Below are 25871 nucleotides of genomic sequence, written 5' to 3' on the forward strand. Positions count from 1 at the left end.
TATATATATATCAAGGGTATGGTGCAGGCTCACTCGATCCCTTCCACAGCGAGGAAGAAAGCGAACATCCCATCAACGTCGGGCCGCCCCAGATAAGGAAAGTAAAAAGATGGATCTGATGGGCAGGAAATTCGAGAGGAGTGCAGCCAGTGAATGGCGTATTGCAAACTCCAACACCCTTATTAACTGGCATGTATACCAACAATGGGAGGAGATTACATGGCTCATGAAACATCTACCCGAGCAGTACATGAAAAGAGCAGCAAGTCTAGTGGGGGAAAGCATCCATATTTCAGACACATTTCTAAAGTCGGCATTAGATGCAGCGGACACCGCAAGTCACCAAATGATGGCATGGCCAACATTACGCCAACATGCTAGGATACGAATCTCAGGGTTCAAACCGGAGGTGCAAGCCCACATTATAAATGTAGATCTCTATGGGGATTAGCTGTTTGGAGGCACTTTTAATGAAACACTACAACAGTTCGAGAAGGACAACAAAACTGCAAAATCCATGGGAGCACTGAAATTTAGGGAGCACCTAAGGAGAGGCGCAGTGTCAACATGCAGGGTTACAGGAAGAGACAGTTTCCAGAGTAGCTAATCTCATTAGGTCTTCCAAAGTAGCAGCCAATCATCTGCGCCCTAGCATCACTGGCAGTACAACCAACAAGGGTGCCAGTCCTTTCGAGGTCTATCATGTGGGAGGGGGAAGCCTCACAGGGAGGGCACAACCCCATCTAACAAGTGACTTGACCTATACAGACAGCTTCTTGTATACAATACCAGTGGTAGGCAGAATAAAGAACTTCCTTCAGGAGTGGAGAAAGATAATTTCAGACAACTGGATATCAAACGCCGTAAGGTTTGGATATTACATAGAATTGGCCAAGATACCTCCATCAAGGGGACCAAAGAAAAAGATCCATTCAAACGAGGAAACATCCGGTCTACTCGGAGGTAGAGGAATTGCTGGAAAAAAGAGCAATAGAAAAGTTACCCAGAAAAGAGATCAAGAAAGGAAAATGGATCATTACGCAACATATTTCCTAATCCCAAAGGTAGACTGGTCTCTATGTCCAGTTCTAGTTTATAAAGACCCAAAATTTCAAGATAACAAACTTGCAGGAAGTCCTACCACAATTGCAAAGGGGGGATTACACAGAGCCACACACAGAGCCCCGCACTCACACACACAGAGCCCCGCACTCACACACACAGAGCCCCGCACTCACACACACAGAGCCCCGCACTCACACACACAGAGCCCCGCACTCACACACACAGAGCCCCGCACTCACACACACAGAGCCCCGCACTCACACACACAGAGCCCCGCACTCACACACACAGAGCCCCGCACTCACACACACAGAGCCCCGCACTCACACACACAGAGCCCCGCACTCACACACACAGAGCCCCGCACTCACACACACAGAGCCCCGCACTCACACACACAGAGCCCCGCACTCACACACACAGAGCCCCGCACTCACACACACAGAGCCCCGCACTCACACACACAGAGCCCCGCACTCACACACACAGAGCCCCGCACTCACACACACAGAGCCCCGCACTCACACACACAGAGCCCCGCACTCACACACACAGAGCCCCGCACTCACACACACAGAGCCCCGCACTCACACACACAGAGCCCCGCACTCACACACAGAGCCCCGCACTCACACACAGAGCCCCGCACTCACACACAGAGCCCCGCACTCACACACAGAGCCCCGCACTCACACACAGAGCCCCGCACTCACACACAGAGCCCCGCACTCACACACAGAGCCCCGCACTCACACACACAGAGCCCCGCACTCACACACACAGAGCCCCGCACTCACACACACAGAGCCCCGCACTCACACACACAGAGCCCCGCACTCACACACACAGAGCCCCGCACTCACACACAGAGCCCCGCACTCACACACACAGAGCCCCGCACTCACACACACAGAGCCCCGCACTCACACACACAGAGCCCCGCACTCACACACACAGAGCCCCGCACTCACACACACAGAGCCCCGCACTCACACACAGAGCCCCGCACTCACACACAGAGCCCCGCACTCACACACAGAGCCCCGCACTCACACACAGAGCCCCGCACTCACACACACAGAGCCCCGCACTCACACACACAGAGCCCCGCACTCACACACACAGAGCCCCGCACTCACACACACAGAGCCCCGCACTCACACACACAGAGCCCCGCACTCACACACACAGAGCCCCGCACTCACACACACAGAGCCCCGCACTCACACACACAGAGCCCCGCACTCACACACACAGAGCCCCCCCACACACAGAGCCCCCCCACACACAGAGCCCCCCCACACACAGAGCCCCCCCACACACAGAGCCCCCCCACACACAGAGCCCCCCCACACACAGAGCCCCCCCACACACAGAGCCCCCCCACACACAGAGCCCCCCACACACAGAGCCCCCCACACACAGAGCCCCCCACACACAGAGCCCCCCACACACAGAGCCCCCCACACACAGAGCCCCCCACACACAGAGCCCCCCACACACAGAGCCCCCCACACACAGAGCCCCCCACACACAGAGCCCCCCACACACAGAGCCCCCCACACACAGAGCCCCCCCACACACAGAGCCCCCCCGCACACAGAGCCCCCCGCACACAGAGCCCCCCCGCACACAGAGTCCCCCCGCACACAGAGTCCCCCCGCACACAGAGTCCCCCCGCACACAGAGTCCCCCCGCACACAGAGTCCCCCCGCACACAGAGTCCCCCCGCACACAGAGTCCCCCCGCACACAGAGTCCCCCCGCACACAGAGTCCCCCCGCACACAGAGTCCCCCCGCACACAGAGTCCCCCCGCACACAGAGTCCCCCCGCACACAGAGTCCCCCCGCACACAGAGTCCCCCCGCACACAGAGTCCCCCCGCACACAGAGTCCCCCCGCACACAGAGTCCCCCCGCACACAGAGTCCCCCCGCACACAGAGTCCCCCCGCACACAGAGTCCCCCCGCACACAGAGTCCCCCCGCACACAGAGTCCCCCCGCACACAGAGTCCCCCCGCACACAGAGTCCCCCCGCACACAGAGTCCCCCCGCACACAGAGTCCCCCCGCACACAGAGTCCCCCCGCACACAGAGTCCCCCCGCACACAGAGTCCCCCCGCACACAGAGTCCCCCCGCACACAGAGTCCCCCCGCACACAGAGTCCCCCCGCACACAGAGTCCCCCCGCACACAGAGTCCCCCCGCACACAGAGTCCCCCCGCACACAGAGTCCCCCCGCACACAGAGTCCCCCCGCACACAGAGTCCCCCCGCACACAGAGTCCCCCCGCACACAGAGTCCCCCCGCACACAGAGTCCCCCCGCACACAGAGTCCCCCCGCACACAGAGTCCCCCCGCACACAGAGTCCCCCCGCACACAGAGTCCCCCCGCACACAGAGTCCCCCCGCACACAGAGTCCCCCCGCACACAGAGTCCCCCCGCACACAGAGTCCCCCCGCACACAGAGTCCCCCCGCACACAGAGTCCCCCCGCACACAGAGTCCCCCCGCACACAGAGTCCCCCCGCACACAGAGTCCCCCCGCACACAGAGTCCCCCCGCACACAGAGTCCCCCCGCACACAGAGTCCCCCCGCACACAGAGTCCCCCCGCACACAGAGTCCCCCCGCACACAGAGTCCCCCCGCACACAGAGTCCCCCCGCACACAGAGTCCCCCCGCACACAGAGTCCCCCCGCACACAGAGTCCCCCCGCACACAGAGTCCCCCCGCACACAGAGTCCCCCCGCACACAGAGTCCCCCCGCACACAGAGTCCCCCCGCACACAGAGTCCCCCCGCACACAGAGTCCCCCCGCACACAGAGTCCCCCCGCACACAGAGTCCCCCCGCACACAGAGTCCCCCCGCACACAGAGTCCCCCCGCACACAGAGTCCCCCCGCACACAGAGTCCCCCCGCACACAGAGTCCCCCCGCACACAGAGTCCCCCCGCACACAGAGTCCCCCCGCACACAGAGTCCCCCCGCACACAGAGTCCCCCCGCACACAGAGTCCCCCCGCACACAGAGTCCCCCCGCACACAGAGTCCCCCCGCACACAGAGTCCCCCCGCACACAGAGTCCCCCCGCACACAGAGTCCCCCCGCACACAGAGTCCCCCCGCACACAGAGTCCCCCCGCACACAGAGTCCCCCCGCACACAGAGTCCCCCCGCACACAGAGTCCCCCCGCACACAGAGTCCCCCCGCACACAGAGTCCCCCCGCACACAGAGTCCCCCCGCACACAGAGTCCCCCCGCACACAGAGTCCCCCCGCACACAGAGTCCCCCCGCACACAGAGTCCCCCCGCACACAGAGTCCCCCCGCACACAGAGTCCCCCCGCACACAGAGTCCCCCCGCACACAGAGTCCCCCGCACACAGAGTCCCCCCGCACACAGAGTCCCCCCGCACACAGAGTCCCCCCGCACACAGAGTCCCCCCGCACACAGAGTCCCCCCGCACACAGAGTCCCCCCGCACACAGAGTCCCCCCGCACACAGAGTCCCCCCGCACACAGAGTCCCCCCGCACACAGAGTCCCCCCGCACACAGAGTCCCCCCGCACACAGAGTCCCCCCGCACACAGAGTCCCCCCGCACACAGAGTCCCCCCGCACACAGAGTCCCCCCGCACACAGAGTCCCCCCGCACACAGAGTCCCCCCGCACACAGAGTCCCCCCGCACACAGAGTCCCCCCGCACACAGAGTCCCCCCGCACACAGAGTCCCCCCGCACACAGAGTCCCCCCGCACACAGAGTCCCCCCGCACACAGAGTCCCCCCGCACACAGAGTCCCCCCGCACACAGAGTCCCCCCGCACACAGAGTCCCCCCGCACACAGAGTCCCCCCGCACACAGAGTCCCCCCGCACACAGAGTCCCCCCGCACACAGAGTCCCCCCGCACACAGAGTCCCCCCGCACACAGAGTCCCCCCGCACACAGAGTCCCCCCGCACACAGAGTCCCCCCGCACACAGAGTCCCCCCGCACACAGAGTCCCCCCGCACACAGAGTCCCCCCGCACACAGAGTCCCCCCGCACACAGAGTCCCCCCGCACACAGAGTCCCCCCGCACACAGAGTCCCCCCGCACACAGAGTCCCCCCGCACACAGAGTCCCCCCGCACACAGAGTCCCCCCGCACACAGAGTCCCCCCGCACACAGAGTCCCCCCGCACACAGAGTCCCCCCGCACACAGAGTCCCCCCGCACACAGAGTCCCCCCGCACACAGAGTCCCCCCGCACACAGAGTCCCCCCGCACACAGAGTCCCCCCGCACACAGAGTCCCCCCGCACACAGAGTCCCCCCGCACACAGAGTCCCCCCGCACACAGAGTCCCCCCGCACACAGAGTCCCCCCGCACACAGAGTCCCCCCGCACACAGAGTCCCCCCGCACACAGAGTCCCCCCGCACACAGAGTCCCCCCGCACACAGAGTCCCCCCGCACACAGAGTCCCCCCGCACACAGAGTCCCCCCGCACACAGAGTCCCCCCGCACACAGAGTCCCCCCGCACACAGAGTCCCCCCGCACACAGAGTCCCCCCGCACACAGAGTCCCCCCGCACACAGAGTCCCCCCGCACACAGAGTCCCCCCGCACACAGAGTCCCCCCGCACACAGAGTCCCCCCGCACACAGAGTCCCCCCGCACACAGAGTCCCCCCGCACACAGAGTCCCCCCGCACACAGAGTCCCCCCGCACACAGAGTCCCCCCGCACACAGAGTCCCCCCGCACACAGAGTCCCCCCGCACACAGAGTCCCCCCGCACACAGAGTCCCCCCGCACACAGAGTCCCCCCGCACACAGAGTCCCCCCGCACACAGAGTCCCCCCGCACACAGAGTCCCCCCGCACACAGAGTCCCCCCGCACACAGAGTCCCCCCGCACACAGAGTCCCCCCGCACACAGAGTCCCCCCGCACACAGAGTCCCCCCGCACACAGAGTCCCCCCGCACACAGAGTCCCCCCGCACACAGAGTCCCCCCGCACACAGAGTCCCCCCGCACACAGAGTCCCCCCGCACACAGAGTCCCCCCGCACACAGAGTCCCCCCGCACACAGAGTCCCCCCGCACACAGAGTCCCCCCGCACACAGAGTCCCCCCGCACACAGAGTCCCCCCGCACACAGAGTCCCCCCGCACACAGAGTCCCCCCGCACACAGAGTCCCCCCGCACACAGAGTCCCCCCGCACACAGAGTCCCCCCGCACACAGAGTCCCCCCGCACACAGAGTCCCCCCGCACACAGAGTCCCCCCGCACACAGAGTCCCCCCGCACACAGAGTCCCCCCGCACACAGAGTCCCCCCGCACACAGAGTCCCCCCGCACACAGAGTCCCCCCGCACACAGAGTCCCCCCGCACACAGAGTCCCCCCGCACACAGAGTCCCCCCGCACACAGAGTCCCCCCGCACACAGAGTCCCCCCGCACACAGAGTCCCCCCGCACACAGAGTCCCCCCGCACACAGAGTCCCCCCGCACACAGAGTCCCCCCGCACACAGAGTCCCCCCGCACACAGAGTCCCCCCGCACACAGAGTCCCCCCGCACACAGAGTCCCCCCGCACACAGAGTCCCCCCGCACACAGAGTCCCCCCGCACACAGAGTCCCCCCGCACACAGAGTCCCCCCGCACACAGAGTCCCCCCGCACACAGAGTCCCCCCGCACACAGAGTCCCCCCGCACACAGAGTCCCCCCGCACACAGAGTCCCCCCGCACACAGAGTCCCCCCGCACACAGAGTCCCCCCGCACACAGAGTCCCCCCGCACACAGAGTCCCCCCGCACACAGAGTCCCCCCGCACACAGAGTCCCCCCGCACACAGAGTCCCCCCGCACACAGAGTCCCCCCGCACACAGAGTCCCCCCGCACACAGAGTCCCCCCGCACACAGAGTCCCCCCGCACACAGAGTCCCCCCGCACACAGAGTCCCCCCGCACACAGAGTCCCCCCGCACACAGAGTCCCCCCGCACACAGAGTCCCCCCGCACACAGAGTCCCCCCGCACACAGAGTCCCCCCGCACACAGAGTCCCCCCGCACACAGAGTCCCCCCGCACACAGAGTCCCCCCGCACACAGAGTCCCCCCGCACACAGAGTCCCCCCGCACACAGAGTCCCCCCGCACACAGAGTCCCCCCGCACACAGAGTCCCCCCGCACACAGAGTCCCCCCGCACACAGAGTCCCCCCGCACACAGAGTCCCCCCGCACACAGAGTCCCCCCGCACACAGAGTCCCCCCGCACACAGAGTCCCCCCGCACACAGAGTCCCCCCGCACACAGAGTCCCCCCGCACACAGAGTCCCCCCGCACACAGAGTCCCCCCGCACACAGAGTCCCCCCGCACACAGAGTCCCCCCGCACACAGAGTCCCCCCGCACACAGAGTCCCCCCGCACACAGAGTCCCCCCGCACACAGAGTCCCCCCGCACACAGAGTCCCCCCGCACACAGAGTCCCCCCGCACACAGAGTCCCCCCGCACACAGAGTCCCCCCGCACACAGAGTCCCCCCGCACACAGAGTCCCCCCGCACACAGAGTCCCCCCGCACACAGAGTCCCCCCGCACACAGAGTCCCCCCGCACACAGAGTCCCCCCGCACACAGAGTCCCCCCGCACACAGAGTCCCCCCGCACACAGAGTCCCCCCGCACACAGAGTCCCCCCGCACACAGAGTCCCCCCGCACACAGAGTCCCCCCGCACACAGAGTCCCCCCGCACACAGAGTCCCCCCGCACACAGAGTCCCCCCGCACACAGAGTCCCCCCGCACACAGAGTCCCCCCGCACACAGAGTCCCCCCGCACACAGAGTCCCCCCCATCTACAACTATGCAAAAATCACCATGACTGCACAATCACATAATATTATCCATCATCTGCCGTAAAATTAGCAGATTTTAACCAAAAAAAGGGTCAAAATAGCCATCTCACTTGCGAACATACAACTACAGTCTTACAGACCGCCATAGCCATCACATAAGTACAACCAGAACCCAAGAGACGGCCAATAGTAAGACAGGGTATAGCTTCGAGCCTGGAGACAGTCCATTTTCCTGTCAGCATCCAGCTACAGTCTTCGAGATAGCCAGTGTCAAGACAACTGCAGATCGTGAGACACGTTTCCCATAATGTTGCAACTACAGACCCCGTGAAGGACTGTACCAAAGCAGAAAACCAACTACAGAGTCAGTGGCAGCTAGTACTTCTGCAAGGAAAAAACCTCAAACAGGCAGACTGCCATTCTTACGGTTAAGGGGTGCTATTTTCCAGACCTGGGTCTTAGTTAAACAAAACTAGGAGTCTGGATCTGGACCTGAATGTACTGTGTCCCCGGTAACATGGGGATATCTGGTAACCTTCAGTAGCCCCCAGTACTGATACAGGTACAGCCCAAGTGACAGACAGGAATCCCGCAGACATCTAACAGCACATTCAGAGACAGGGAGTGCGCGGATACGCGGATGGACCAAGAGACGTTCAATGCCTTGAATCAATTCAAAGACCACAGACAATTGGCGGTAAACAGAAACAGACGTCTCCCCGAGCACCCATTAACCGGACAGCAGGGCCCCCGCCCCCCGTCCTCGTAAAAGCCGAGATTGCCTTGCTGTGGGTCGGCCCTGCTGCTTCAGCACCGCGCCGACGCGCTGTGTGATAAACCCCGCATCTGAAGGTGCGCTCACATATCACTAAAATATATATGAAAAAGTATATATCTTTTCAGCGCGGTACTTGAACCGGCCCCATAAACTCGGGTAAAGAACACACACTCTGGCTTTGAGGCGCACTGCCAGGCATTATTTGCTTTTATTTATTTTATTTGAGAAGTTTTATATAGCGCTGGCTAGACCCGGAGGTATCCGAGCGCTTTACATAAGGATTTGCAAGTTACATGGTTACAAACAGTTGCTGGAGCATAGCAATGCAAACACAAAAAACAGCAATGTTACATGGGTAGATTTCAAAGAACGAATGGGGCAAGGGAGGAAGAGGAGTAAGGTAAGGTGGGATGGGAATGGGTGGCGATCCTGGGGACCAGCAAGCGTGAAAAAACTTAAACCAAAAACTCAAAGTGAGAATCCACAAACCGGCTGAGGACCAGTGAATCGGAATGTCCGGAGTCAGGTTTACTCGTTACATCAGATGTTCTAGTACATAGCAAAAACGAGTTGGGGGGGCACAAGAGCGCAGTCAAGGGGCACGCATCAAACAGAAAAAACATTGGAGCCAGAAAAACCCTTGAGGCCGTCATGATGTACGATATGATTAATGACCCAAGAACATCACAGTAAAAATGGCGGAGTTGCAGATGGGCAAACATCAGTTCAGAAGAGTCACCAAGGGAAACAAGTCCCCATGTCGTCACAAGAAATAGGCCGGAGAAAGGGTAGCCAATCCCGGCCAAGCTCAGCACGGGTGAGCAATCGGCCAACATGTTCAACATTATTACGGGTAAATAAGCTGTGATAGTAGAAGAAGTCTGCTCAGGTGCCAGCCTAGGAGGGGGGGGCAGTAGAGGGATCAGTCTACAAACGATGTATTCTGGGCCTCGTAAAATGTTAAATACGAAAAGAAAAAAAATCCCGCCAGATTCTGATGAAAAAAACTTGAGTTGAAGGTGCAAATGTATTTTTACACTGTCGATGTAGAGTTGGAAAGTATGTTTACTTTCTCGTATAGACAAGGCAGCTTTGTACACCCGGAAAGATCGGGCCAGTATTCTCGACTTGTACGTGTCATTTATTTTCTCTGGGGCTACAAGGCATGGCCCAGTTCTGCTACAGACGTGCTTGTCCCACAAAGTGCATAGGCCACATCCCCGGCCTGCAGTGGCTCATCTCCCCTAGAACTATATGCTTGAGCTAGGGCTGACTCCGGCCGCCACGCCGGCTTCCCCTCCTCTCTTGGGCCGCCCGCGCCTCTGCCTAGCCTGGCTCTCCCTCCCAGGCACTCACCGTCTCCACTGCATGCTGCAGCAGGGCACTCAGGCGGCTGAACATGGCTCTATGCACCCCCGAGGCCTCCCCGGTGCCCGGCAGGACGCTCACCCCGAGCGGCTCCCTCTCCCTACCCAGCCTCGCCTTCTTTCTCTTCTCGTGCGACTTCGGCCCGCCCTCCCTAGCCTGTCCCCTGGGAGATCCGGGGTGAGAGACGGCCAAAGACGGGAGACTGCTGTGCACCGACGGGGCAGTGGCGGCGGAGACCGAGCGAGGGCGGCAGAGCTCCCGCACTCATAGACAGCCTAAGAGCGCTACGGCAAAGAGCAGAGCGAAGGGATAGCAATATCCTGACATGAAAGGCCTGTCATTTTGAGAGACCGACACACGGGGAAAGAAAGGACTGTAATTACGGAAACTAAAGACGTGCCAGGAGAGAAGGAAAACAATCCGAGGCAGCATGGCCGCTGGAGAGGGAGGGAGGGCTGGGCGCCCGGGGGAGCGGCAGAGCGGAGTCGAGAGCGCGACGGAGGAGAGCTGCGGCAGAGGGAGGGGGGGGGGGGGGGGAGGCGAGAGCGCGACCGAGGAGGGCAGAGGGAAGGGGGTAGGCGATTGCTCCTGATCGATTGCGAGGGAGGGTGTAACGCCCACCACTAGAAAAGGGGTGGGGCTTAAAAAAAAGAGAGAAAAACGCCCCTGAATCTGCTCAAGACGGGGCCTGAACTGAGTGACGCCCCTCTCCTCCAATGGCTGGCCAGCATTTACGAGGCCAGCCAATGGAGAAGAGGGGCGGGTTCAAGCCCCCATACTGCAAAACATAAAATCTCTGGCTCCACCCACTGCGTGGGACGCTAGTCCGAGACCTAAACAGGCCTGGACATAAATGACCTAAACAACTTCAGACCTGCCTCCAACCTTTCTCATCTTTCCAAAATCCTGTAAAGATGCGTACTCCAACAATTAACTCAACACCTGGACAATACCAACCTCCTCTACTCTTATCAGTCGGGTTTCAGGAAAGGATGCAGCACTGAAACTGCAATCCTCAACATAATTGATGATATTCACAAATCACTGGACCAATGCTGCCTCTTTATTCTCCTAGACCTATCGGCAGCATTCGATACAGTATGTATAGGCATTTATATAGCGCACTACTTACCCGGAGGGTCCCAAGGCGCTTCGACCGCTGCGAAACCCTTCCTGGCTTCCCTGAGAGATGGTCCCTTAATGGGTATCTCCAGAGTGAGACCAGGCATCCCCGGCGGTCTGGTGGGGCCGTTAGTGAAGATGAGGCAAGCTAATGCCCAGAGTTGCCGAGTGTGATCGCTGATCAGAGTGGGCACCGAGGCGAGAGAATTATCGAGTCCGCTGACCCTGGTCCAGAAACCTGCCGCGCCGGGAATCGAACCCTCTTGAAGAAAGGGCTGGTTTTAACGAGGTGGTCCGTAAATGGTTCTCCTCATTCCTACTCAATCGCTCCCAGAAAATCAAAATCAGATGCTTCGAATCCGACCTGCAACTAGTCTTGAGGAGAGTCCCCCAAGGATCAGTGCTCTCCCCCCTACTCTTTAACATTTACATGGAACCCCTCGCCGCCTTACTCAGAAAAGCTAAAATCCCTTTTCACCTATATGCTGACGACACCCAAATCTACCTGGAAATCTCCTCTGCCAAAGACATACAAAGACTCAATGAAACACTAAGAGATGCGCAACGTTTGCTGTCAAGCAACCATTTAAAACTGAACCCGTTCAAAACCAAACTACTCCTCATCTCTAACAAAGAAGAGAACCCTCAAGTGGTTGAGTGGCTAAAGGAGATCGTTGCGCTCAAAGGGAACCTCTCCATGGCCGATTCTGTTAAATCATTCGGCATCACGCTAGACTCAAAACTGGACATGACCAAACACATTAAGATTTCGGCTAAGAGCGCCTTCCTTAATCTGAAGCTACTAAACAAAATAAAACCTTTCATTCCACCCAAAGATCTCAAATAAGCCACTCCAGCATTGGTGCTGTCAAGACTAGACTATGGAAACACAGTCCTCTATGGAATAGCGAAAACACACCTTGCTCCGCTAAAAACAACCCTCAATACGGCTGCCAGAATGGTAACGGGATTAAAGAAATTTGACCACATCTCTCCTGCCCTCAAAGAACTCAAGTGGCTACCCATAGAAATGCGTTCAAACTTCAGAAGGGCCTGCCTCACCCACAAAGCCCTCCACACAGCAAACCCCAATATCTGGCATCTAAACTCAAAAAAGCAGGCCAGAACAGGAACCTCAGAAGCTCCAATACCTTACTGCTTATCCCTCTAAAACCTCAAATGAAAAAACCACGGCCAGATCCTTCTCCGGCAATGCACCCAAAATATGGAACTCTATCATCCCCCACATCAGAACTATTCCCTCCTTCGCTAAATTCAAAAGTCAGCTCAAAATCCTCGTCCTCGAACTATCTCCAGCGATCAGATAGGATCAATCGGAGTGCTGAAAATGACACTTTACCCCTTCCGGCTGTGGGATAACAAGTCCTTGTAATGGACCCACTCAACATCATCTTTACTACGACTCCCACCCGGACTGTCTCATTGTTTTGCTATTTGTTCTGCGCTCTTTTGCTCGCTTTATTATAATATGTTGTGCTCTTGCATGTTTGCTATGCAATTGCTGTGAAGCGCTCCGATACCCTCCGGTCAGGCTAGCGCTATACAAAACTTCGTAAATAAAAAAATAAATAAAATAACTCCAAAGACTGATTACCTACCTGGAAACCGACAACCTCTTTTTCCTCATAGAATAACATTGATACTTTTTCTCCCAAAAAGTTTTTAAGTGTCGACTTGTGAAAACAACAAATATTCCTTAAAAATCTGCACAATAACCGAAACTCATTTTCTCAACTGTTTTCAGGAAATGTCCCAGTGCTGAATCTAGGTATCCAGCACAGAGTAAGAAAAAGTATTAACATAACGTACCTGTTATGTGAATTTCCTACCATAGGATAACTTTGGTGATTCTATGTGAAAAAGTTTCGAAGTGTCAACTTTTTTAATGCAATAATAGTCTTTAAAAATCGTACCTCTAACTAAAATGCATTTACTCACCTGTTTTCAGGACGTGTCCCATGGCTGAATCTAGGATGCAGTCCTGTGTTAGCAAAAGTAATCTGAAAAGTACTTAATTATTTTACTTAAGAAGCCCATTCAATTGAATGTACTATACCTGCAATGTGTTGCAAACTGCTTACTTAAAACTATAACCAAAACCAGTACAAGTTACACTTCAATTTTGAACTTTGTTCATACAAGTAATTTACTACTGAAAAGTGTTTTTATGCTTACCTGTACCAGGCTTGCTTGCTTCTAGAAATAAAATAGTATATTTTTTTATACAACACAAATGGCCTAGAGTTCAGTTACTGAGTGTGCGGTTTGATTTGCTGACTGTGTGTACATCAAATGCTTTACACTGTCCTCTGATACAGCCTTACTGCTCGACCAAGCTACCACTGTAGAGAGTAAGGTTCTATCTAACTTTAAGCTTTGGAGAACCTTGGACTCTATACACACTGTACCTCACTTTGGTGCAGAATATATATATAGTCAGTTTCTTACACCCTGGCACCAGAAACTCAGTTTCCCTTGGCACAAGAATGACCAAAAAGCACAGAGGAAGCAGGACCTGCTGACAGCTGGTCGTCAATCGCACCAAACCATGCCTGCTCCTGTCCCAACAATTGTGACAGCCCAGCTCGTCCTGTAGCTGTGCATCCTCCAGAAGTCTTGGAGGGCCTCCTGCACTCCCTTGAAGTTGAGGAGCCACTTCCTTGCAATCTGTAGGCACCAGCTGCAATGTCCGGTTCACCGTTCTGCTGACCACCGGGTCCACCGACTCACCAGCTGCCCAGGAGGAGTTCCCCATGCTCCAGGAGGTCAGATATGTCTCCCCACCAAGTATGAAGGTGCCAGAACCAACTGGAGTCGCCTGGCACCAATACCAGAGGTACTGGAACCCTTGCAGCTACCAAAGCTTGTTTGAATTCCAATCCGGACTCCATCACCGAAACAGACCAGCCGATAAGAGACATCAGTATCGCAGAGGCCAGTACCGAGAGTTGCCTGGCTGTCCTGTTTTGCCCCCCTCTGCTGGTCTAACCGGGAACCGGGAGTACCTTTTGATGGCCCAGCCTACCAAAACCTTTTGCACCCGATCTCCCTGGCCTGGCCACAACAACCAACTGTGCTCCCCTGCTCCCATGACCCTCACTCACTGAGCCCTCTGTTGGGATCTACCAGACTTGTCCTCAAAGTCTCCCTCTGCACCCTGTTTGTAGGTGGCCCCCTTCTTTGCCTACATTGTAGTGCACAAGGCTACCAACCCATCCAGCGCCTTTGCACCCAGACACTCCAGGGCAAGTGATCTCGAAGTGCTGTTGGTACTTTAGACCTTGACCCCCCACCACCTTAAATCTTAAAGGAGATCCCCGGAATATGATTGTAAGTACCTGTATGCAGTATGTTTCTGTCTCCTTAGGAAAGCATTATTGTGTAAAACGCCTTTGTGTTGTATTTTTACTTGCCTGTAAAAATTGATATCTCAAAGTACTTACCCAATCACAAAGTTCTTGGTGTTGATATATATATATATATATCTATCAAACCAACAAAGTTTGCCCATTTAGGAAAGCCACAAACAGGTAGGTATCAATCCGTTTATTGCAGAGGCTGCAGCATGTTTTGAAAAAGGAGTTTTCACAAGTTCAAGAGCCTGACGCGTTTCATGCTACACGAGCATTTCATCAGAGGCAGTTCAATCAGCATAATGCAGAGCGCAAGGCAGTAATTATACATGAAAAACAGCCGCCCAGTAGGCGTGGACACGCGCTGAGCCTGCTGGTCTTAGTAGTGTCAATAGTTAGTCTCAAGTGAGCCGCCCTGCATTAGCCATAGTAAAACATATTTGAAACCCCAGTTGGTGTGGAAAGAATCCCCTTCGTGACAGGCTGCACTTTAAAACTTCTGCAACACGACCTACTGTCCAAATAGCTGATTGTTGAGTGAATCCAGCCTCTGCAATAAACGGATTGATACCTACCTGTTTGTGGCTTTCCTAAATGGGCGAACTTTGTTGGTTTGATGTTTGACGGCCGGCCCGGTCGTGGGAGAAGCCCTGCCGAAACTGAGATGGACCAGGCTGGATTCACTCAACATTCAGCTATTTGGACAGTAGGTCGTGTTGCAGAAGTTTTAAAGTGCAGCCTGTCACGAAGGGGATTCTTTCCACACCAACTGGGGTTTCAAATATGTTTTACTATGGCTAATGCAGGGCGGCTCACTGGAGATTAACTATTGACACTACTAAGACCAGCAGGCTCAGCGCGTGTCCACGCCTACTGGGCGGCTGTTTTTCATGTATAATTACTGCCTTGCACTCTGCATTATGCTGATTGAACTGCCTCTGATGAAATGCTCGTGTAGCATGAAACGCGTCAGGCTCTTGAACTTGTGAAAACTCCTTTTTCAAAACATGCTGCAGCCTCTGCAATAAACGGATTGATACCTACCTGTTTGTGGCTTTCCTAAATGGGCAAACTTTGTTGGTTTGATATATATATATATATATTAATTGAGCTACACTCGTGAATTTAATTATTCCTTTATTCACGCATCGGCTGTTTCTGACTTGTTTTGGTCAACCATTGACCTTCATGGGTAAGCCTTTGAGCTCCAGACACCACAACAAGCAATTGCCTACATTTACGAGTTGTTGGCCACCCTGATGGGACATTTTTTCTGAGGCATGCTGGAACTTGTGGTGTATTAACAGTTCAATCCCCCCAGTGGGTAATACATTCGATATATTAAAATTAAGTCAGTTGCTGCTCACCCATAATACCTGTCATTTTTCTAAATTGACTGTTTAACAAATGCTTAACACGGTCCTCTGATGAGCGTGCCGACACTACCACAAAATAGAGCATTTGGGATTAATCATTTAAGCCCTTTAAGCCAATAAGGGTCATCTGGACTTTCTACATATTGCACCTCGTTTTGGTACCCCACATAAAAAGCCAGCTTATTACAGTTTGCTGTATAAACCATCATATATTTGCAATCCTCTGTACACACTAATTTCCAGATTGTTGCAGAATGGTGTAAATGTCTTGATTTTCAAGCAGTGTGGTGTTAATACTATATGATGCATACTCAGACTAACATGTTTAGTTCTGAAAAGAAGGTATATCTTGTCCAATTTCCTGTAAGGTGTTTCACTTATTTTACTGCAAAAAAACTTATCTTTCAAGGAAAACATTTACCCCGTTTGACAATAGTTCTGTCAACACACTGCAGTTTTACTAACAACAATCACAAGGGTCATGCCAAAGCGCTGAATGCAGTGAATAACGTAGGCTGGAGATGGCTTAGGTTATCTAGCGAAGTACAAAAACATTGTATAATTGTGTCATACCTACAAAATTGCCCCCAACATATTTTACCGCTTTTCCCACCCTTTGCTTATCTAGTAGTTTCCTCAATTCTGGAACTTGGCGCACCGCCAATGGAAAACTTGAAACTACTAAACAAATGTTCCTTGTGGCAATATGCATAAAGGTCTACCCTTGCATTTTTTTGTAGTAATATGTTTACTTCAGCTAGTCTCCCTTTGGTTCGCTTTCAGTTAGACTTGGCTGAGGTTAAAAACATGTTCACAAAAAACACCATCACATTTTAGGTTTGATGCTGGGATTGCCTCAATAATTCAATAATACATCTATTTGAATTACGCACTTAACGTAACTAATTCAAAGTTAAAACCACTTTCAAATTGAGTTCACTGTACTATTCATTACTTTTTAGCTTGTGCGGCTCCAGCACTGTCGGGTGCTGTGATCAGATGATTTATCTTAGTCCTTGAAAAAAAAATTGGGGGGTTAATGAAGGGTTAGATGCTGCTTAGTTCTTATTTCATTGTATGTTTCTGTTCATATAGTTAATGTTAAGTTTGTGATCCTATGCATTAAGTTGATACATGATGCCCTTAAACACTCCAGCACAGCACTCGACTAATTTCTCATTTTTCCCACGAATTTCAAGTTTGTGGCTTTTTCAAATATTCTTAGCATTTCTAGCTATAATGAAATCATGGCTTATTTGTTGGTCATTAAGGTTGAGTGTGTCTTAAACCCATATAGGAAGCTGGCTCTGAATATACTATACCAAAAAGAGGTGTGTGTCCCCAAAGGTATGGCAGAGGTTAAAGTAGATAATAACTTACTCTCAATTTAGTGGTAGCTGGGTTTAGCATAGCAAACATAACAAGATGATTGAAGGAGTGCAGAAACATTTCAGCTACTCACACCCAGTCACACACAGATCTGGGTTTAATCCATCGTTCTTTTGCTCACTATGCCATCCTAGGTCCTCCCTGGACCTGAAACGAGCCTCCTGGGACCAGTTTCGGGGTTTCGCTTGAATCCGGTGGCGCTGCGAGCTAGGGACCCACGTCTGGGCATACCCTTGGCCCCTTACGGCAAATATAGCAAGCACAAGACGATGGACAGAGTACTGAAATATTTCAACCACTCAGCCCCAGTCACAAATCTGGGTTTAATCCATCGTTCTTTTGCTCTCTATGCCACCCCAGTTTGGACCCAGCCATATGCAAATACATCTTGACCCTGTTCCTCATGGGAACAGTCCAGCCCGAACTGCCAGGCCAGGTCCTTCCTGGACTGGAAATGAGCATTCTGGGACCAGTTTCGGAGTTTCACCCTTCATTAGCCAGGCTAGCTTGAATCCAGTGGCACAGCAAGCACAGGACCCACGCCTGACATACCCATGGCCACTTTGGGCTGAGCAGTCAGGCTTCCCAGAGGGTAATGTGAATGCATTTCGTATACATACTCATACATTACAGGAACACGCACTCCATGACTTACTCCAGGCCAATGTGTTGTAGAAAAATATTACTTTTATATCTAGGAATTAAGTTGAACTCTGTTACAAGTAAGTACTTTGGTGCAACACTTGCAAATTAGGGGCAATAGGTTTGTGTGGCATTAAACAATACTGAACATGTGCAAGAAATCCTTTTCAATACTGAAAGATACTTTGTTTTTAGGATACAGGTGAGTAACTTACAGGTAAGTAAGCCGTTCTCAAGTTCAGTCTCCAGGGGTTTGGGTCAACACTGGGCTAGGGTCTGACCAAGGTACTGCACCACCAGCGGCACTGGGGTGGCTGGGTGAAGAGGTCACTGGGCCCAATGTTATCCTATGGAGGCTGGGAGCACCTCAGAGGCACCAGGTACAGGTAAGTACTTGTGGCTCAGGGACACAGGCCCTGGGTGTTTAAATCAGCACGGTAGGGGCCACAAAAAAAAAGCACCGAGACTGCACCACAAGCGGCACAGGGGGATGCCGGGTGTAGAGTGCAAAGGAGGGGGGGAGGGGGGGGGGGGGAGCATTGTTCAATTGTTCAAAACAATAGAGATCCTCGGTTGGGGAAAATGGCTACAGGCTCTGTTCCGGAGGTTAGATAATGGAATCGCACGACTGGAGAGTTAAGTAGGATAGAGGAGGGATACCAGGACACCGTTTGCTGGGCATACAAAGGCTGGGGGGGCTATGGGTGCAGGGGTGTTTGGTGTCTGGTTTTCTCACCAGCTCTGGTCTTGGGCGAGGTGATCCTTCAGGTTGAGGCTGCAGGCATCGAGCGAGAGGTCATCCAAAGCTAGTTCTCAGGTTAGGATTGCCGATGGGGGCTTCACTGGGTCAGTGGTCTACCAGGACTCTGGATGTGCGCGTTGGGTGCAGCGTGGTGCAAGTGTCTCTAATCTCCCTGGATCCAGAAGCTTGGAGTAGGTTACTTAGTTGGACAATTCCGGTGTCCACGGGAGAGCCACACTGGTTTCTTGGAGCAGGTTGACTGGAGGAGGAGACAAGCCGGGAGGGTTGGGGCCAAGTCAGTTATCATCATCTTCTCCACTGCTGCATGGCTCTTCGGTCCTTCGCAGGTCATTGAATCTGAGGAACAAGGTTCAGGAGAGCCCGTAAATACTAAATGTATGCACATTACTGAGGTGGGGGGATAGTATCCAATGGCTATTGTCCCCTAGTGTGACTACTCCCTTTGGGTGCCCCCTCCCTTTGGGAAGAGGAGCACACCCCCCTTCCTATTGGGCCTAATTCTCCAATTCAAGATGAAGAATTTCTAAGAGTGGCTCACCTCCGCTCCTGGCGACCCTAGGGGTGTGCCAGGCTGTGGTGGACACTTATTTTCTGCTTACTCATTTTTCTGCCTGTCCTGCCGCTAAAAGTGGAGTCTGGACAGGAGCGGGCATCTCCACTAGTTGGAGCTGCCCACATCAGCTCATCGCAGTGTGAGAGCCTGAGGATCACTGCCAAGAGTTGCTATTTCTGCCAGGGGGAGGTGTGAAGCACTTCCAGCCAGAATGTTAGGAACTGGGTCAAGTCCCCTTTCAGTGACCATGGACTGTCATCACATGACCTACCAGGATAGGGATATAGGTCAGTCCTACCTTTCATTCCTTGCTTGATATTGCTAGTGTGTGGGTTCCTGGTGTTTGGTTCCCGTGATGGCTGGTTGCTGATTCCGTTTCCTCACGGGCTCGTGAGTGATTCCGGATCCCCTTCGAATTTAGTCCTTTCTTTTTCCTTGTCTAGCCCATTCCTTGTTTCCCGTTGTAGTTAGTCAGTTTTTCCCTTTGCCCCTTCCCTTCCCGTTATTTCCAGCTCCCGTCACTTGTTACGATTGGGGGGTGATTAGGGGCTCCTGCTCCCCCTTTTTTGAAAGCCTTGGGTTCTTTACTTCGGTGTTCTTTGGCTTTGGAGCATTTTGGGGACACGTTTGTAAAACGATCGTTTGGATCGTTTTCTTTCGCGTCATTTTCTTACTGCTCCAGGTTGTTGTGTGCGGAAATGACGTTTTGGGTCATTCCGCAAGTTCGCTTCTGAAGCGAGTGCTGGGATAACCGGCTTTCCCTGTCCCTTACGTCCTGTCCCATCCTTTGTTACTGTAAAGAATGAGTCGGGTTTTTTATGCCGGTAACTAGGCATTTTTTCCCCTGGTAACTCGAGAGACACCTTGGGAGCATTGATTTGGTGCTTATTAAGTCCCCGGATCCGAGAGGAGTTATCTTGGATCGGATTTGGCGTTTTCTGCTGCCCGAAGTCTCCACGAAGCAAAACCTGCATCCCTGACTGGTAGGAATAATTGAATGTTGTGACGGAACATGGTCATTGGTTCTAGTGCTATTAGAAAGATACATGAAGTGTGTTTTTGTCTATTTAGGTGCAGAAGCGTGGAGGAGGGAGCAGTGACCTCATCGTTCTAACAAGGGTGGAAGTTGACTTGGTGTCTCCTTACATTTTATTCCACCCCCTTTCCTGGTTCATGTGCACACTCAGTTATACCTTGTGAGTGGCATATGGGCAGGGGAAGTGGATTGGCTCATGCTACGTCCCTGCAGTGTGCGGGCTAAGTGGACGGAATCCAACACAGAACAGGCTTTGTTTCTGACCTCGAGAGCACAAAGGCTCTCACCCCATGAGATCGTAAACCTGTCTGGTGGTGGCTGGCTGGCGGGAACAAGTCAGCCAGTACACTAGGGAGTTTGTCATTTTTCAGGGGGCATCTTTAAGATGCCCTCTGAGTACATCTTATAATAAACCCAACACTCACATCAGTGCGGATTTATTATGCTGAGAAGGTTGGTACCAAATGTCTCCGTTTTTAGCGAAGCCATTATGGAGTTGTGGTGTTCGTAATGACAAACTTTCAGCAAAAGGGCTTTACTACACTTGCATTGTTTGTTAATGGCGCAGACACTATAGGGGCATATTGCTCCTGAAGCTATGCCTCACGGGTGGTATGGTGTACCCTGTCTTAAGGCTCTAAGCCCTACTAGAGGGGTGACTTACCCATGCCACAGGCAGTTTGGTCTCACCAAAATATGAAGCCTTCAATGGCAATGTATGGAGGTTAAGGTGAGAGGTCTCTGAGGGTGATATAATACATGCTGCCGCCCTCAGAGGCCTTATCTGGTCACAAGGCCCTTTGGTACCAGGGGTACCTTTTACAAGGGACTTACCTGTGCCCAGAGTTGTGCCAGTTGTGGAAACAAAGGTACAGTTTTGGGAAAGAACAGGTGTTTGGGCCTGGTTAGCAGGGTCCCAGCATACTCATTGGCATCAGATATCTGGCAACTGGTAAGGGGGTTACCATGCAAAAAGGGGCACTTACCTACAACCCAATATTACAATTTCTTCCTGTGATTTGATTTGTCAAATTAAGCAGTTCCCCAGCTGCTGGTAAACAGGCTCAGGCGTTTAATAGTATATTCTTTGACAATAGCAGAGATGCCTTTTCATATATTTTAAAGTATTTATGTAAAGGCCTGTTTTCTAAACCCACTTAACAGTTTTTGGCTTTTAAATAGTAAAGCCCAAATTGTCTTATTCCTGCATTTGGCGTTTAGCTGTCGGCATAACCTTTCTCGCTTACCCTCATTCTATGTTTAAAATAACCTTTGTTACAATTATGTTTAGTTACACTGATTACATGCTAGTACATCCTATTACAGCTACCTGTGGAGAAATTCATTTGCTTACATGATCATATTTTGTATTAAGTTTCACACCTTGGAGCATTGTACCTGCTGCTGTAACAAAATTGGTATGCCTTATTTGTCTACCTTAGAAGTTAATCTAGCATTGCGTTCTGATATAAAACCATGTATATTATTACCTTTCTCATTGAAACTCTGAAACTCTGAATCTCTGTGAATCACTTGACGGATCTGTTCACATTCCCATATGAGAACATGTACTTCTCTGGGCAACACTCTGAACTCTGACTTCATTCTCTCCTCAGATGGCTCATGCTGTGTTCTCTGTGATGGGCCAGGAGACCTTCAGGACCTCCTCTTCTGCACAAGCTGCGGGCTACACTACCATGGTGCATGCTTAGAGGTGACTGTGACACCACTGAAGCGTTCGGGTTGGCAGTGCCCTGAGTGTAAAGTGTGCCAAACCTGCCGGTGAGCCTCCCCTCTATCCTTCATGAGCCCAAAGAGAGCACAGATTACTAAGTGGTGTTGAACTGGGAACTATTGGTGTGAAGAGCTTGAAGGGGTATATGTATTTAGTGCTAATATTATTTTCACAAGCATGTTAATGACGTCCCATGTTGCTGAATAGCATAGTTGTGAGAACAATTAGGCATATTCTTTGTGGTAAGCAGGATAAGGATATGGTCTCTTTGTAAATACCTTTTATAACTTTGCATTACATATTGTTCATTGCTTTTCTTTCTCTGAATTTAGACTGGCAGCACAGTGTGAGATGTGGATCTGGTCGGTTGTTAGGGAGCCAAAAGTGTATGGTTTGGGGAATATTGGAGGGATACTGAACATAGCCATAAAAGGGTTGGTCGCTCAAGCTTCGTTTCCGTTTGTAATGAATGAAACATGGGAGTTCATGGAGAGAGGATGGCTAAAGACTTGTGGTTTATTTTGGTGACTCCTCATTGTGTGTGTTGAGCTCTTAAACCTTTCTTTTCCTGTACAGACTACCAGGGCAAGATTCTAGGATGCTGGTGTGCGATACCTGTGACAAGGGATATCATTCCTTCTGCCTGAAGCTGACCATAGAGAATATGCCCACGGAGTCCTGGAGGTGTAAGGTGTGTGGGTAACTTGCATTGTACTGCTAAGTGAAGATGATGGTGCAGGAAGAGGGTTGTTTCCTTGATCATTATTAATAGTGTTAAGAACATGCAATATGAGAATGCTATGTTCGCAGCTGATAGTTTAGAACGTCAAATTCATATTCCTGTTTTTTTTTTTAAACCTTTTTTATCCAGTACATATTCCTAATGTGTTTCAAATGCTGTTATGACTTACCAGGTTAGATGTTTCACCTGTTTCCTGCTTTACTAGACCTGGTAGTTCTCACGAGCGTCTGCCGTCTACCCATTGTAAGAAAGGTCATTGAAAAATTTGTCCCAACCATCTATATATGCAGATATGCAACAACAAACCAGATGTCAAAATACTTTAAGACCACACTGCAGCACAGCGATTTCCACCATTCGAATGGTCAACCACACCCACTTTGTCATAAAGATGCCCTGCCCTCCTTCCTGATCCTGCTAGATTTCCAAAAGAGACGCAGATGATGAACTTAATGTAGAGCAAATCAAACATTCACCCCTAGTCAAGAGATCTGGGTTAAATCCATCATTCTTTTGCTCACCATGCCACCCCAGTTTGGTTCCAGCCATATGCAAATCAGTCTTGACCCTGTGCCTCATGGGAACAGTCCAGCCCAAACTGCCAAGCCAGGGCCTCCCTGGACCGGAAACAAGCATCCTGGGACCGGCTTCGGGGCATCACCCCATATCAGCCAGGCTAGCTTGAATTTAGTACCAGTGAGCCCGGCTGATGAGGGGTGAAACCGAGAAACCAATCCTAGGATGCTTACCAGGTCAGTTCCTGGTAAATGATACCACAGGTACCCAGGCAAGGTCTCTAAGGGCTGCAGCACTTATTGTGCCACCCTTAGAGGCCCTGTACTTTTTCACTCACACACTGCCTTTGCAAGCTGTGTGTTTTGGTGAAGAACAAAGTGAAGAGTTTACATAGCACACATTCCTGTGTACCATGCTTACAACCCACTGCCCTGGCATAGATCAGTCACCCCTCTAGCTGGGTGCACTATACCAGTGGCGAGGGTACAGGTGCATGTGAGAGAGTGCCATCTTTCTTGCATGGTATGCCCCCACATTTTGCTGAATTGCTGATGTGCTTTGAGTGAGTGTGCCCTGGGCTACTACCAATCAGGTGCCCAGGGCCTATGTTCCTTCCCTAAAACAGTATTGAAGCTAAAACCCAATTGGCATCTCTGGCCACATGTCAGCCCCTAGTAAATGGTACCATGGGTACCCAGGGCATTGTGACCAGAGAAGGGCTGCAGCACTTATTGTGCCACCCTTAGGGGCCCTGCACCCTGACACACACACACTGCCTTTGCAGGCTGAGTGTCCTTGTGCAGAACTAAACAATGAGTCGACATGGCACACATCCATGTGTGCCATGCCCACAACCCCACTGCCCTGGCATACATCAGTCACCCCTCTAGCTGGTTGCCCTATGCCAGTGGTGTGGGCACAGGTGCATGAGCCCTGTGCCCCTACAGTACCCAGGGCCATCCCTGGACACTAAGTGCAGTGATGCCATTAAGAGTAGATGGTGCTGGGATGTTGTCATTACAAACTCCACAGCACCATAATGGCTACACTGAAGACTGACCAGTTTGATATCAAACTTCTCAGCACATTAAACCCACACTGATGCCAGTGTGGAATTTAATGTAAAATGCACCACAGAGGGCAACTTAGAGATGCCCCCTTAAACCTAACCTACAATCCACGTCTGGTCTGAGAGGCTGGCTAGGCTGCCACACAGCAGCCCTGTTGCAGGGCCCCTGCATGGAAAGCCCCCAGCTTTCCTGGGCCTGCAACAATGCACATCCTGGGCGAGGTGCTAGGTCTCCTCCCCCAGGATGGGCAGGCGGAAGCTTCAAAGGCATGCTGCCTTTGTGAGCTTCTCCAGGCCACTTACTGTACTCCGCAACTGGCCTCCACCAGTTCTGACCTCTACTCTGGCGGGAAGATTAGCCGGAAGCCCTATGTCGGGAAAGGTGGTGTGCCAGCCTGTGCCAACTCCACCCCTCAGGTGGAGAGGGCGAGGTGAAGCAATACTCCGGGCTACCGCCACCTTGAGGATGGGGAGCCCTACCCACTCACAGCTAGGTTCCTGCCCCCCTCCCACAGGAGAGGAGCAGGTTAGGGGGTGTACCCACCCCAGGACAGGGATCTTTTGGTCCCTGCACTCACCCTAGCTGTAACACCCCTAAATTTCGTATTTGGGGGCACCCTGAACCTTCTTTCGTCAGATCCCGATACAAAAACAAAAAAGAAGACCCTCCGTGCAGCTGCTAACAAAAGGACGACACCAACTGACTTGCCCCAGCCCTACAGGCCTGTCGATCCTTGAACCTGCTCCTGCTAAATCTCAGCGACTCCTGCGAGCAGAAACCTTGAAGACCCCGGAGGACCTGCGTGCCTTGACTCTCTGAAAGACTGGGACTCCCACGATTAGTGGTTCTGCTCAAACAGCAATGCCCCTGGTGCCAGCCAGGAAGCGTGAATCCAGCACACTCTGCACCTGCCAAGCCCGGCCTGTGCCTGAGTGACCCAAGACCACGAGGACGTCCCCCCGGCGACTGGGACTCAAAGTCCAGTGCCCAAAGACCCTCCTCGACGAACCAGACGATGCCTGCAGCCTCACAACCAGGGACCCCTCCAACCCCGACCAGCTGAGGGTAAGATTTCCCGATGTCAAAGGACACCCCTGCACCCGGCGCCCCACGGCCCCCTTTGCCCAACTCGCGGGTGCCTACCTATCCTCTAACACCCCAACTTACCTCTCGAAGTGCTGGTTGCTCCTGAAGCAGCTCCGCCCGAGCCTGCAGCCTTTTTCCACTTTCCAGGATCTCTATTTATTAACATTGAGCGCCCGACTGCTCAAAAGCACCCTGCACCCAGCCGCCCTAGTGCCCCTGGCAGTGCAACCTTTGCCCTATCCTAGTTCCCCATTTGCCGTGATCAAGTGACCTGAAGCCCAGCTCCCACAGCCGCGTGGCCTGCTAGCCAGCAGCCACCAACCGAAGGCCCCTTGCCTCTCGTTGGATAACATTGGGCCTAGCTACCTCTGCACCCGGCTGCCCCAGTGCCACTGAGGGTGTACCAACTGTACCTACCTGACCC

General features: G+C 53.2%; 1 protein-coding gene across 4 annotated transcripts in view; it reads left to right on the plus strand.

The window, feature by feature from the left end:
- KMT2D (lysine methyltransferase 2D) overlaps positions 1-25871 on the plus strand; it is a 1692256-nt gene that overhangs the window by 301057 nt on the left and 1365328 nt on the right. For all 4 annotated transcript variants that reach the window (XM_086963706.1, XM_086963708.1, XM_086963710.1 and 1 more), the window contains exons 7-8: positions 21915-22080; positions 22610-22724. In XM_086963706.1, the coding sequence (XP_086819832.1) occupies positions 21915-22080; positions 22610-22724 (281 nt within the window). The remainder of the gene's footprint in view (positions 1-21914; positions 22081-22609; positions 22725-25871) is intronic.

The sequence above is a fragment of the Lissotriton vulgaris genome, chromosome 1_1 (genome assembly GCF_964263255.1).
Source record: "Lissotriton vulgaris chromosome 1_1, aLisVul1.2, whole genome shotgun sequence".
In the NCBI taxonomy this organism is placed as follows: domain Eukaryota; kingdom Metazoa; phylum Chordata; class Amphibia; order Caudata; family Salamandridae; genus Lissotriton; species Lissotriton vulgaris.